This window comes from Opisthocomus hoazin, chromosome 2 (genome assembly GCF_030867145.1).
Source record: "Opisthocomus hoazin isolate bOpiHoa1 chromosome 2, bOpiHoa1.hap1, whole genome shotgun sequence".
NCBI classification, from domain to species: domain Eukaryota; kingdom Metazoa; phylum Chordata; class Aves; order Opisthocomiformes; family Opisthocomidae; genus Opisthocomus; species Opisthocomus hoazin.
The window spans coordinates 130,792,285-130,805,840 of record NC_134415.1 but is presented as its reverse complement, the minus strand read 5'-3'; the positions used below and the strand labels follow the sequence as shown (position 1 = coordinate 130,805,840).

The following is a 13,556-nucleotide window of genomic DNA, read 5'->3' as shown; positions in this document are numbered from 1 at the left end:
GCTGTGCTCAGCTTTGGGCCCCTCACTCCAAGAAGGACATGGAGGGGCTGGAGCGTGTCCAGAGAAGGGCAGCGAGGCTGGGGAGGGGTCTGGAGAACAAGTCTGCTGGGGAGCGGCTGAGGGAGCTGGGGCTGTTCAGGCTGGAGAAGAGGAGGCTGAGGGGGGACCTCATCGCTCTCTGCAGCTCCCTGACAGGAGGGGGTAGTGAGGGGGGGGTTGGTCTCTTCTCCCAGGTAACCAGCGATAGGATGAAGATGCAATGGCCTCAGGTTGGGCCAGGGGAGGTTTAGATTGGAGATTAGGAGAAGTTTCTTCCCTGCAAGAGTGGTCAGGCCTTGGCCCAGGCTGCCCAGGGCAGTGGGGGAGTCGCCATCCCTGGAGGGGTTCAAAAAACGTGTGGATGTGGCACTTGGGGACAGGGTTTAGCAGGCACGGGGGTGTTGGGGTGACGGTTGGACTTGATCATCTCGGAGGTCTTTTCCAACCTACGATTCTATGACTCCAACCTTTGACCACGTCGTTCCTTTGTTCCGTTGAAGAGCTGCTGCCTCCCCCATCAGAGGAGGCTGTTTCTGTAGAGCACCATCTGCATCCTGTTTGCGAAGCAGGATCCCGGTACTCGCGGGCGAAAGGTAAAGACACCTCCGTGCCGCGGCTGACGTTGCGCAGGAACATCAGCGCGAGAGACAGAGGATTTGAAAACGCAATGAGCTCGTGCGGTTCAATCTGTCAGTGCCTGTTGATCTTCTCAGATTCTTCGTACACTCTTAATTGATTTTGCTGAGGTTTTTTGAAGCTGGAAGCAGTGGTTTGCTCTCTTTAAAGCTCACTTAACTTTCCTTTGTTCTCCGAGAGCTGCAGGATCAGAGAACTTGGATTAAATTGTTTTTAAATGGAAGCACTGTGCAGCCTGCCGGCGTTATTCACACCTCCTCGCGGCACTCCTGCTCGGCACGGCCTTGTGCTTGCTCCCTGTCCAACGGGCTGCCCGCGGAGCAGCCCGGGGGGCCAAACGGTCGCGCTTCCCCAGAAAGAGGGAAGCTGGAAGCCACCATCCCGCCCCGTCCTGATGCACACACAGGGACATAAAACTCGAAAGCCATCAACACTCGCCCTCTTGCAGCTTTCCCAGAAAGTTTGGGGTTTAAGTTTTTGAAAAATCATAGAATCATAGAATGGTTTGGGTTGGAAGGGACCTTAAAGATCATCTGGTTCCAACCCCCCTGCCGTCAGCAGGGACAGCTTCCACCAGCCCAGGGTGCTCAGAGCTCCATCCAACCTGGCCTTGAACCCTGCCAGGGAGGGGACAGCCACAGCTTCTCTGGGCAACCTGGGCCAGGGCCTCACCGCCCTCATGGGGAAGAATTTCTTCCCAATATCTCATCTCAGTCTGCCCTCTTTTAGTTTAGAGCCGTTCCCCCTTGTCCTATCACCACACACCCTTGTGCAAAGCCCCTCTCCATCCTTCCTGTCGCCCCTTCAGGCACTGGCAGCTGCTCTAAGGTCCCCTCTCAGCCTTCTCTTCTCCAGGCTGAACAGCCCCAACTCACTCAGCCTGTCCTCGGAGGAGAGGTGCTCCAGCCCTCGGATCAGCTTCGTGGCCTCCTCTGGCCCCGCTCCAACATGTCCATGTCCTTCCTGTGTTGGGGGCTCCAGAGCTGGACACAGGACTCCAGGTGGGGTCTGACAAGAGCGGAGTAAAGGGGCAGAATCCCCTCCCTCGCCCTGCTGGCCACGCTGCTCTGGATGCAGCCCAGGACACAGTTGGCTTTCTGGGCTGCCAGCGCACATTGCCGGCTCATGGTGAGCTTCTCATCCACCAGTACCCCCAAGTCCTTCTCCTGAGGGCTACACTAATGGGAAATACACGTCTCGGACCGCCCTGCTACACGCAGCGATGAGGGAGTTTGAAAGCCCTGGGGGCAGAGGAGAGGGCAGGGTCTCCTGAGGATGCTCCAGCACGAGGCTGTGCGTCCCAGGAGCCACGCACTGAGCTTGTGTTTCACCACTGCCTTCCTGGGAAGCGAACTGGAAGGGCTGGGGAACACGTCAGCTCCTTCCAGGGATGAAAATGCAGAACCGTGAGGTTTTTATGGTGTATACGTGAGGCTCGGACTTAGATGCAGCGCCCACGAGCCATCAGTGGGTACTTGCGACAGCTCCTGGTAGGCACGGCCAGAGTAAAGCTCGTATTTAATTTTCATCGTGGTATCAAAGAAGAGAAGGCTGAGAGAGGACCTTCGAAATGCCTCTAAATATCTGCGGGGTGGGGGTCAGGAGGACGGGGCCAGACTCTTTCCAGTGGTGCCCAGCGACAGGACAAGGGGCAACGGGCACAAACTGAAGCCTGGGAAGTTCCAGCTGAACCTGAGGAAGAACTTCTTCCCTCTGAGGGTGACGGAGCCCTGGCCCAGGCTGCCCAGAGGGGCTGTGGAGTCTCCTTCTCTGGAGATATTCAAGACCCACCTGGCCGCGGTGCTGTGCCCCCTGCTCTGGGTGACCCTGCTTGGGCAGGGGGTTGGGCTGGGTGACCCACAGAGGTCCCTTCCAACCCTTGCCATGCTGGGATTCTGTGATCGGCTGGATTTGGAGGAAAACTAGAGCTGGATCTCGATCAGCAATGGAAACAGTCATCTACGGAGGAGCTGGTACATATTGAATGAAGAGTTTTATTTTTTTTTAACCTTTTATTTTTTTTTTTTAACCTTTTCCCTTAAAGCAGCACCAACTTCTGCCGAAGACGCGTGCTGCGGGCGTTTGGCCGTCAGCTGGGGACTGAGGAGTCTCAGCCTTTTGCTTCCACAAAAGATCGAGGCCAAACTCACCATGTTTGCCTTTTTCCCACAATTATAAACAAACTGAAAGAGGGGGAGGGGAAAGAAAAAGCAAGACAAACCCATGAGTGTTGCTGCAGGAGTTTAAAGCCACCGGAGCGGGTCCGTGAGTCAGCGCAGGGGCCGGGGACTTCGGACACCAGCTCCTGCCGAGCCACCTGCGCGGGAGAGAAGGGGAAGGAGGCGGCGGTGTCGATAAATCGATGCCAGACCGCTTCTTTCCCAATTGGAAAAGGGCTGGAGATGAGGCCAAAGACCTGCACTGCTGTTCACCCAGGCTCTGAGCGGTGCCGTTTCACCTCGACGTTTTTCTCCCGCCCCACCGACTCCTTATTAAACCAAGCTGGTGAGCGCAGCCGGATCGTGACTGCTGTATTTATTTTTTTTTTTTAAACCAGGCTCCTTTCTGGCTCCCACTTCTCTTGATTTAATTTTCTCCTTTTCTTACAGCCTCGCCGCAGATTCCCCGAGCCCCCGGCGTGAGTGCTTATTGCACCGAAGGCAGGGGGCAGCCCCCGCTGCTGCCGCGTGCAGGGCGCGAGCACCGGGGGAGAAACAGAATCCGAGCTGGCAGAAGGGGATCGATCCTTGCGAGCAGGTCGGACAACCCCCCTGCCACACCGATGGCGATGCCGGAGAGGCTGCCCAGTGTCGCCGGGTATTTCTGGGTTAATTGCCTTTTTCTTTTTTAATATCTCTGGTTTTTTTTATATTTTTCCGGTTCACTTTTTTTTACAAGGAGCAGAGCTGCTGGGTCTCGAGAAGCAGCTTGAGGAACAACCCCAGGCACCAGTACAGGCTTGGAGTGGACCTGCTGGAGAGCAGCTCTGCGGAGGGGGACCGGGAGTGCTGGGGGACGACAGGGTGACCATGAGCCAGCAGCGTGCCCTGGGTGCCAAGAAGGCCAATGGGATCCTGGGGTGCATGAGGAGGAGTGTGGGCAGCAGGGCGAGGGAGGTTCTCCTCCCCCTCTGCTCTGCCCTGGGGAGGCCCCATCTGCAGTGCTGTGTCCAGTGCTGGGCTCCCCAGTTCAAGAAAGATGAGGAGCTACTGGAGAGAGTCCAGCGGAGGGCTACGAGGATGATGAGGGGACTGGAACATCTCTCCTATGAGGAGAGGCTGAGGGAGCTGGGCTTGTTCAGCCTGGAGAAGAGAAGGCTGCGAGGGGACCTTCGAAATGCCTCTAAATATCTGCAGGGTGGGGGTCAGGAGGACGGGGCCAGACTCTTTGCAGTGGTGCCCAGCGACAGGACAAGGGGCAACGGGCACAAACTGAAGCCTGGGAAGTTCCAGCTGAACCCGAGGAAGAACTTCTTCCCTCTGAGGGTGACGGAGCCCTGGCCCAGGCTGCCCAGGGAGGTTGTGGAGTCTCCTTCTCTGGAGATATTCAAGACCCACCTGGACAAGGTCCTCTGCAGCCTGCTCTGGGTGACCCTGCTTTGGCAGAAGGGTTGGAGTAGATGACCCACAGAGGTCCCTACCAACCCTGCCATGCTGTGATTCTGTGATTCTGTGAAGCAGCGGAGCTAAGCATGGCTTAGGGTTAGCAGCTGGACCCAGGCTGTGTCGAACCAGGATCTGGAAACAAATCTTCTTTGAGCAACTCTTCTGCTAAATTCATCCCTTTCTAACGTAGGAGGGGGCTATCGGATGTAAAAATTGCCCTTGAGATTCATGCCAGCAGAGCCGCTGAGCCGCCCTTACCGTGTTTATCTTGGTGTTGGTGTCCTCTCATTTTATAGCTTGGTTCCTGTACTGGTGATGCTTCACCTTGGCCATCTTCGGCTTGGAGACATCAAGTTTTTGGAGGTATTTCCCAGCTCCTCTTAAATTTCCAGCTTCCTCCCGCCGTCAGACATCCTCCCCTGGAGCCAGCTCTTCTACCTCGCAGAAGTGACTGTCCGGAGTCAAAAGCCATCGGCACATCGCTGCGTTCACCTGGTTCGCCTTGCCCCACCCAGGCTGTGCGTTCACTGTTAGCTCCAAGGGGCAGGAACCATTCCTGCTCGCGGAGCCCCGGCAGTGAGGACGGGTACCATGCTGGGAGGAGCCACAGGCGAGGTCACAACCTGGAGGTGTCCACGGGTGCGGTTTTGTGGGGACACGGCTCGGGAGGGGTCGTGCAGGTGCTGTGGCAGCAGATCTGGGTTGGGTTTGTTTCTGCTGCAGAGCTGTAGAAGTCCGGTGATGCATGTCACGTCCTCCCAGCTCAGGCTGAGCAGCAAAGCCGAGAGGACAGAGTGGCCCAGACGTGCCGAAAATGTGGGCAGAGAATCGTTTAGGCTGGAAAACACCTTTAAGATCACCGAGTCCAACTGTTAACCCAATGCTGCCAAGTCCCCCACTCAACCACGTCCCCGAGTGCCGCATCTCCACGTCTTTTAAACACCTCCAGGGATGGGGACTCTGTCTGGGCAGCCTGGTCCAGTGCTGGACAACGCTTTTGGTGGAAAAAGCCCTTTCCTCATATTACTGTAAACATCCCCTGGCACAATGTGAGGCTGTTTGTGCATGTCCCTGCCTGTCTCACAGAATCACAGAATCCCAGCATGGCAGGGGTTGGCAGGGACCTCTGCGGGTCACCCAGCCCAACCCCCTGCCCAAGCAGGGTCACCCAGAGCAGGGGGCACAGCACCGCGGCCAGGCGGGGCTGGAATATCTCCAGAGAAGGAGACTCCACAGCCCCTCTGGGCAGCCTGGGCCAGGGCTCCGTCACCCTCAGAGGGAAGAAGTTCTTCCTCATGTTCAGGTGGAACTTCCCAGGCTTCAGTTTGTGCCCGTTGCCCCTTGTCCTGTCGCTGGGCACCACTGCAAAGAGTCTGGCCCCGTCCTCCTGACCCCCACCCTGCAGATATTTAGAGGCATTTCGAAGGTCCCCTCTCAGCCTTCTCTTCTCCAGGCTGAACAAGCCCAGCTCCCTCAGCCTCTCCTCGTAGGAGAGATGCTCCAGTCCCCTCCTCACCCTTGTAACCCTGCGCTGGACTCTCTCCAGTAGCTCCTCATCTTTCTTGAACTGGGCAGCCCAGCACTGGACAACAGTCTCCATGCTGAGATCGCTTGCGCCCAGGGCAAAAGCTCGGCAGCGGGCACAGGGTCGTCTTTCCCTGGGCTTTGCTTTCTTCTCAGGTGGAGCTGGCGCTGGGTGCACCCACCCGGCTGCCCGCGCGATGCAGGGTGGCAGCTCCGGTCCCTCTCACGGCGACCAACCCCCGGTCGGACGCTGCACGCCGCCGGGAAGCGGGAGGTCACAGCTCCCTGGGCTCCCCGAAGCAGAAGCTGGAGGCAGGAGCACGTCCTCGGCAGGGTTCTTCTGCCAGCAGCTTCTTCCCATGGCCACGGGGAAGCGAAACCCAGCTCCGCAGCCCTCCTGCTCGCAGTGAGAGCCGTGCGCTTCGCAGGCACCTTACTGATCACTCCAGCACGACCAAGGCAAGGGCAGAAGATAATCTGAAAGCACTGAAAGCATATAAATAGAAGCAAGAGAAACACTGAGCTTCTTTTCACGTCAGAAAGCACAAGACTGCAGTGATGGAGTCATGGCACAAGCTCCTGCCTGGAGCAGGTTGCTACCGCTTGAGCTGCACCTGAGCTCCTCGCCGCCTCGGCCACGTCCGACTGCAGGAGCAACGCAACAGGCTAAAATTAATGCAGAAACGAGCATGACTCACCCTCTTCTTCTTCTTCAGAATATTTTAAGCTGGTCACCACTGTTTGCCCGATAAAGGAGAGAGCAGCTTCTATTAATGACTTGCTTTCTTCATGCCGCCTTATTTTCCTCATCATAGAATCATAGGTTGGAAAAGACCTCAAAGATCATCAAGTCCAACCATTGACCCAACACCCCCATAGCCTGCTAAACCATGTCCTCAAGTGCCACATCCACACGGTTTTTGAACCCCTCCAGGGATGGGGACTCCACCACTGCCCTGGGCAGCCTGGTCCAAGGCCTGACCACTCTTGCAGGAAAGAAATTTTCCCGAATATCCACTCTAAACCTCCCCTGAGGCAACTCGAGGCCATCGGCTGCGAATGGACTGGGCACAGGCAGGTGAGCACAACCCTCGCTGGGGCTCTCTTGCTTGAAAACATCGTCCTCTAACCCCTTTGCCCAAGGCTGCGGAGCAGGGAGGATGCAGCACCAGCACCCGCTCCGCCGTGGTGGCCTGAATACTCTCTTGGTTCCATTTCAATCCGAAGGAAAGAAATTCGGGCTCTTCCCAGCCCCAAGTTTCATTTCCTCAGGCGCAGGACTGACCACAGCCCTTGGTCTGTTGGATTTTACAGGCAAATTGCGTTTTCTTGACTCTGTTCATCTTTTGAACAGTGCGTAAGCCCTTGGCTGCTTAATGGACCTCATTCCCATCACGAAGGGAGAAGGAGCTGCAGCTTCTCAATACGAATCACCTTGGTGATGGTGGAGGTTTAGATTGGATAGTGGAAAAAATGTCTTTCCTGAAAGAGTGGTCAGGCCTTGGACCAGGCTGCCCAGGGAGGTGGTGGAGTCCCCATCCCTGGAGGGGCTCAAAAACCGTGTGGATGTGGCACTTCAGTTACTAGATACTGGGAAGAAATTCTTCCCCATGAGGGTGGTGAGGCCCTGGCCCAGGCTGCCCAGAGAAGCTGTGGCTGCCCCCTCCCTGGCAGGGTTCAAGGCCAGGTTGGATGGAGCTCTGAGCACCCTGGGCTGGTGGAAGCTGTCCCTGTTGATGGCGGGGGGGTTGGAACCGGATGATCTTTAAGGTCTCTTAAAGCCCCGCCTGGCCGCGGTGCTGTGCCCCCTGCTGTGGGTGACCCTGCTTGGGCAGGGGGTTGGGCTGGGTGACCCACAGAGGTCCCTTCCAACCCTGCCATGCTGGGATTCTGTAAATGCAAGATGTGTCGCACGCTGGCATTAATGACCACAGGGCGGGGGGCTGGCACAGAACACGACCCTGTCCGTTGGGTACAATCCCCTTTGCCAAGAGCTGCTGTCCGTACCTCCCCCGCAGGCAGGGCCACCGGCAGGGACCTCGCTGCGTGTCTCTACCCACGTCAGCAGCGCTCCGGGCTCCCCAGTTCCTTAGCTGGATACCCGGGCCCACGTTGTCACCCCGTGTTAACGAAGCCTCGCGTAAGACCGACCGCAAAGCTCTGGGCATCACCGCGGGCAGGATCCCCGCAGCCCCTTTTCTCCCAGCAGGGTCTCACATTCCCTGGGGGCCTCCCCTTCTTCGCAGCTAAAGATGCCTGAAATCTTCTCAGATTTTGTGGCTTTGTTACTCTTTGTGCCCTGCAAACACAACAAAGCCTGAAACCCTCCAGGACAGCTTCTGAGGGAAACGCCGTTCTCTTTTTCCCTCCCGGCAGCCACACCGCAGGGAGCAGAAATGATCTTGCCCAACCTTACGACGTCCAGGCGACCGCAGACCTCACGAGCCGCGCTAAAACCCGTGGAAAATCCACACACGCCGGCGAACGCGTCCCTTCCCCAGCTCCCCGCGGGCGACTGACGCGTGCCAACGTATTTTAAATTCAGGCAGACGCCCAAAGGCTGCCCACCCTCCAGCCCTCGCGTCTCCCGGGGCCGTGCCGGGCTGTCCTTGCAGGGGACCCGGCTGCAGACCCCGTCCTGAGCTCCACCACGGGCAGGACCCGCGCCAGGAACACGCGTCGGAGGAACTCCATGTCCGTGGCGGAAGCGACGGCTTGGAGAGGAGCACGGACCCGCTCTTCACTCGGCCGCGTTGCCATCAACGCAGCGCGCTTCAGCACGAACCCGAGCCTGTGCGGACAAGCCCGGAGAGTTTCGCAGACGCTGAGCCAGTGCGGCGTGAAATCACCCCAGAAAGAACACACAAATGGGAAGCTAAAAATAAGACATCCTCCCCCCGCCCCCCCAATTGCTTTATTTCATGATAGAGCTGCTAGTAAACTCAAAACACGTTGTCCTTAAAAAAAAAACAACCCCGAATATATCCGGTGTTTCCGAGATTTGCCGGAGGGCCACGCTTTCAGATGCGCGGACGCGGTCAGCTTTGCTGGCCGGTACCTGGAAAAAAAAAACCCTGAGCTGTCAGAGCTGAAAGCGTCAGAGTGATTCATAACTGTGTCAGCGGTACCAGAACGACAGATTTGGTGGAAATTTTTTAGGGGTTCTGCAGAGAATTTGCATCCCCTCCTCTCACTGCGTCCCTTTCCATCTCCTCTGCTTTTACGGCGTCGGAAGATAACGCGCCCCGTTTGCCGGTGTCTTGGAGGATGAAATAAAACCCAGTTCAACAAATCAAGCAGCAACAGCCTCCGCCTCCCCTCGTTAAATCGACCCCCCGGTACAGGGCGGGAGGCTCAGACATGCTCAGGGTTTAGCTACCAACTCCCTCCGTGGTTTTTCCACTCCCCAGCCCCGAAAACACCGGACACCGGCGTTTACCTGAATAAAAAACTTTATTGCCAGGTATTTCGGTTCTCTCCAGCAAGGACGCTGCCCGGCAGGCGCTGCCGTGGCCGCTCGTGCGTCAGCAGACGTCAGCGCGGTTCTGGGCGCTGACCCCGCCGGAGCGGCAATAGATCACGGCGGCACAATCGCATTCACCGCGCGGCGCGAGAGCGTTCCTCCTCCCAGTCGGTCGCGTGTGTCCGAGCGCTCGCTGTTGGCGAAGTTTCCAGAAGGCTCCTGACAGAGGGACACCCGAAATGTCAACGTCTCTGCGAGCCGCTGCTCTGGATTTCAACCCTGGTTTTGACTGAAAGACTATTAAAAAAAAAGTAGAGGAGGTGAGAGCTCCGGCGGCTCCCTTCCGATTTTGTTAAGCCAAGCGGGCAGCACCAGACGCGCTGCTTTTGGAAGCCGACGTCAAAGGACACCCACCCATCCTGCGCATGTCCTGGGCCATCCCCACCCCACCAAAGGGCTGGGAGTTAGGCCAGGTAGTTTGGGCCCCATCTGCAGTGCTGTGTCCAGTGCTGAGCTCCCCAGTTCAAGAAAGATGAGGAGCCACGAATGGTTACGGTGCTGGAGTATGTGATGTGCAAGGAGAAGCCTGGAGCCCAGGAGGAGACTTCTCCCAGAGGTGAGCAGCAACCGGCCAAGAGGCAAAGGGCAGAAGTTGAAACACAGTAAATCCCGGTCAGATATTAGGAAAAACCTTTTCAATATACAGGTGGTCAAATACTGGAACAGGGACCTAGACGGTGTGGACTCTCCACCCACACCCAGTGAGTATCTCCACCCTTAGAGATCACAAAGTCCCAGTGTTCAGGGTTGGCAGGGACCTCTGTGGGTCACCCAGCCCAACCCCCTGCCCAAGCAGGGTCACCCAGAGCAGGGGGCACAGCACCGCGGCCACGCGGGGCTGGAACATCTCCAGAGAAGGAGACTCCACAGCCCCTCTGGGCAGCCTGGGCCAGGGCTCCGGCACCCTCAGAGGGAAGAAGTTCTTCCTCGGGTTCAGCTGGAACTTCCCAGGCTTCAGTTTGTGCCCGTTGCCCCTTGTCCTGTCGCTGGGCACCACTGCAAAGAGTCTGGCCCCGTCCTCCTGACCCCCACCCTGCAGATACTTTGAGGCATTTCGAAGGTCCCCTCTCAGCCTTCTCTTCTCCAGGCTGAACAAGCCCAGCTCCCTCAGCCTCTCCTCATAGGAGAGATGCTCCAGTCCCCTCCTCATCCTCGTAGCCCTGCGCTGGACTCTCTCCAGTAGCTCCTCATCTTTCTTGAACCGAGGAGCCCAGCACTGGACACAGCACTGCAGATGGGGCCTGGGGATATGCAGGCATTGCCATCCTGATCTAACTGGACCTGCTTTGAGCAGGGTTGGACTAGGGACCTCAGAGGTCCCTTCTAACCTCAGTTTCCCCGTGGTTGTGTGTCAGTTTGAGTGTTAATCTCAGTTCCCACCGACAGCTTCCAACCCTCACGGCCTCCTGCTGCAAAGGGATCAGAATCAGACGGCGTCGCTTGGGACGGACAGAAAGCAGCCAAGCCCAGCAGAAATAAACACACAGAGGAGGAATTCGTTCATGTTGCAGAACAAGCTGCACAATTTCAATGCCGAAGCACTAAAAGCCCGCCGACAGCATCACAGAAACAACGGAGGCTTTCAGTTCAGCTACGCTTCAGTCCTCTATCGCCGGGCATCAGAGCCCGTCCTGGAGATGTGGCAGGCTGACGCGTACCTCTCCCGGGGGAACGAGCAGCCCTCGGGAGAACTGCTCTCCCCAGAGGAGATGCCCCATCTGCCACCGTGGGCTCCGGCATCAGCAAGTCCTCCGCAGCCGGCAGGCTTTGGATTTTCGCTTACGTTCATCACCTCGAGCTTTTGCTGTCTCCTCTTCTTGACAAGAAGAAGGTCCGGGCGAGGACCTCCTGGAGCATCAGTCCAGCCTTTTCACCATGTAAGGCCCTTCCAGCTCGTAGCCGATCTTCCTGTAGTAGTTCCTCGTGCCAACACCTGTGGGAAGAAAGAGAAAGAGGTTTAATTAATTCAGTGTGATGACAAACGAGTTGGAGAAGCCAGGGCCGAGCAGGAAAAGACACTTTTGTGGAGGGCTGGGGCCGAAAGGAGCTCGGCCTCCCCGGCTGCCGTGCTGGAGCAGGGGTGTTTACTCGTTAGCATCTGGACTGATTACAATGTTTTTAAGGGAGGAAACGTAGGAAAAGAGCTGTTCTGTCTGCCTGGAACCACGCACCGCAGGCTTTGTCCTGAGAAAGGCTGTTACCAGCGAGGGAGAGCACAGGCGACACGGGAACAACGGTGAAACGCGAGTCGAGAGTTCAGATTACCCCAGGTAGAAGAAGAACCAAAGAAAGGCTCTCGAGAGGAGGCGGCCCAGCTGCAGGCATCATTACCAGGAACTGAAGGGCTCTAAAACCCGACAGACTCCCTCCAGTCGCTCCTAGAAACGAGCTCAGCTCCGCTTCAGACAGACAAGTGGGCTCCGCAGCCGCAACTCCAATTTCCTCGTCAAAACGACGGCTCCGAACGGCCTCGGTCCTCAGCCAGCCTCTTCTCTCTCCTGACGAGACCCCGCAGCCTCCTCACAGAATCACAGAATCACAGAATGGTACGGGTTGGAAGGGACCTCTGTGGGTCACCCAGTCCCACCCCCTGCCCAAGCAGGGTCACCCAGAGCAGGGGGCACAGCACTGCGGCCAGGCGGGGCTGGAATATCTCCAGAGAAGGAGACTCCACAGCCCCTCTGGGCAGCCTGGGCCAGGGCTCCGTCACCCTCAGAGGGAAGAAGTTCTTCCTCGGGTTCAGCTGGAACTTCCCAGGCTTCAGTTTGTGCCCATTGCCCCTTGTCCTGTCGCTGGGCACCACGGGAAAGAGTCTGGCCCTGTCCTCCTGACCCCCACCCTGCAGATATTTAGAGGCATTTCGAAGGTCCCCTCTCAGCCTTGTCTTCTCCAGGCTGAACAAGCCCAGCTCCCTCAGCCTCTCCTCGTAGGAGAGATGCTCCAGTCCCCTCCTCATCCTCGTAGCCCTGTGCTGGACTCTCTCCAGTAGCTCCTCATCTTTCTTGAACTGGGGAGCCCAGCACTGGACACAGCACTGCAGATGGGGCCTCCCCAGGGCAGTGTAGAAGGGGAGGAGAACCTCCCTCGCCCTGCTGCCCACACTCCTCCTCACGCACCCCAGGATCCCATTGGCCTTCTTGGCACCCAGGGCACGCTGCTGGCTCATGGTCACCCTGTCGTCCCCCAGCACTCCCAGTCCCTCTCCGCAGAGCTGCTCTCCAGCAGCTCAGCCCCAGCCTGTACTGGTGCCTGGGGTGAGCCCACCCCACTGACTGCGGCTGCCTTTCAGGCGGTGACCTGCGGTGGGACAGCGCCAGCGCAGCTGCCTTCCCCCTCACCTTATCTAATTACCTGCAGATGCAGACATTACTCATCCAACCCCTGCCATTCTGTGATTCTGATTCTATGTCCTCGTGCCCCTCATTCCAGCCGAAGCTGGGAAGAGCTTGAAAACCCACAGAGAACCCCAAAGTGGCGGACACCGGAACGGAGTTACTTCCAAGCAGTGGCAAAGCCCCTGTGACATCGCAGCAGAGCACCGTGCTCAACTAAAAGCATCCCAAAGGGACCCAAATTCCCTCAGCTTCAGCGTGAGCCTGAAGCCAAGGGAAAACCCAAGGCACGCACGTCCACTCCCCTCTTCCTGATCTCTGCCCGGGAGTGTCGGGATCTCTGACCTGGAGTAAACTATCACCTTCATCAATATCTTGCGTAAAAAAGGTCCTCTGGGTTCGTTAGCAGAGATCCTGGGGTATGATCTGGGGTGCATGAGGAGGAGTGTGGCCAGCAGGGCGAGGGAGGTTCTGCTCCCCCTCTGCTCTGCCCTGGTGAGGCCCCATCTGCAGTGCTGTGTCCAGTGCTGGGCTCCCCAGTTCAAGAAAGATGAGGAGCTACTGGAGAGAGTCCAGCGCAGGGCTACGAGGATGAGGAGGGGACTGGAGCATCTCTCCTATGAGGAGAGGCTGAGGGAGCTGGGCGTGTTCAGCCTGGAGAAGAGAAGGCTGAGAGGGGACCTTCGAAATGCCTCTAAATATCTGCAGGGTGGGGGTCAGGAGGACAGGGCCAGACTCTTTTCAGTGGTGCCCAGCGACAGGACAAGGGGCAACGGGCACAAACTGAAGCCTGGGAAGTTCCAGCTGAAGCCGAGGAAGAACTTCTTCCCTCTGAGGGTGACGGAGCCCTGGCCCAGGCTGCACAGAGGGGCTGTGGAGTCTCCTTCTCTGGAGATA

At 57.5% G+C, this 13,556-nt stretch overlaps 1 protein-coding gene across 1 annotated transcript in view; it reads right to left on the bottom strand.

The window, feature by feature from the left end:
- Window positions 1–9,244: 9,244 nt before the first annotated feature.
- Window positions 9,245–13,556, bottom strand: part of ELP3 (elongator acetyltransferase complex subunit 3) — a 114,661-nt gene continuing 110,349 nt past the window's right edge. Inside the window, exon 15 of the mRNA XM_075415067.1 lies at window positions 9,245–11,260. Within this exon, the coding sequence (XP_075271182.1) occupies window positions 11,184–11,260 (77 nt within the window). The 3' untranslated portion in view covers window positions 9,245–11,183. The remainder of the gene's footprint in view (window positions 11,261–13,556) is intronic.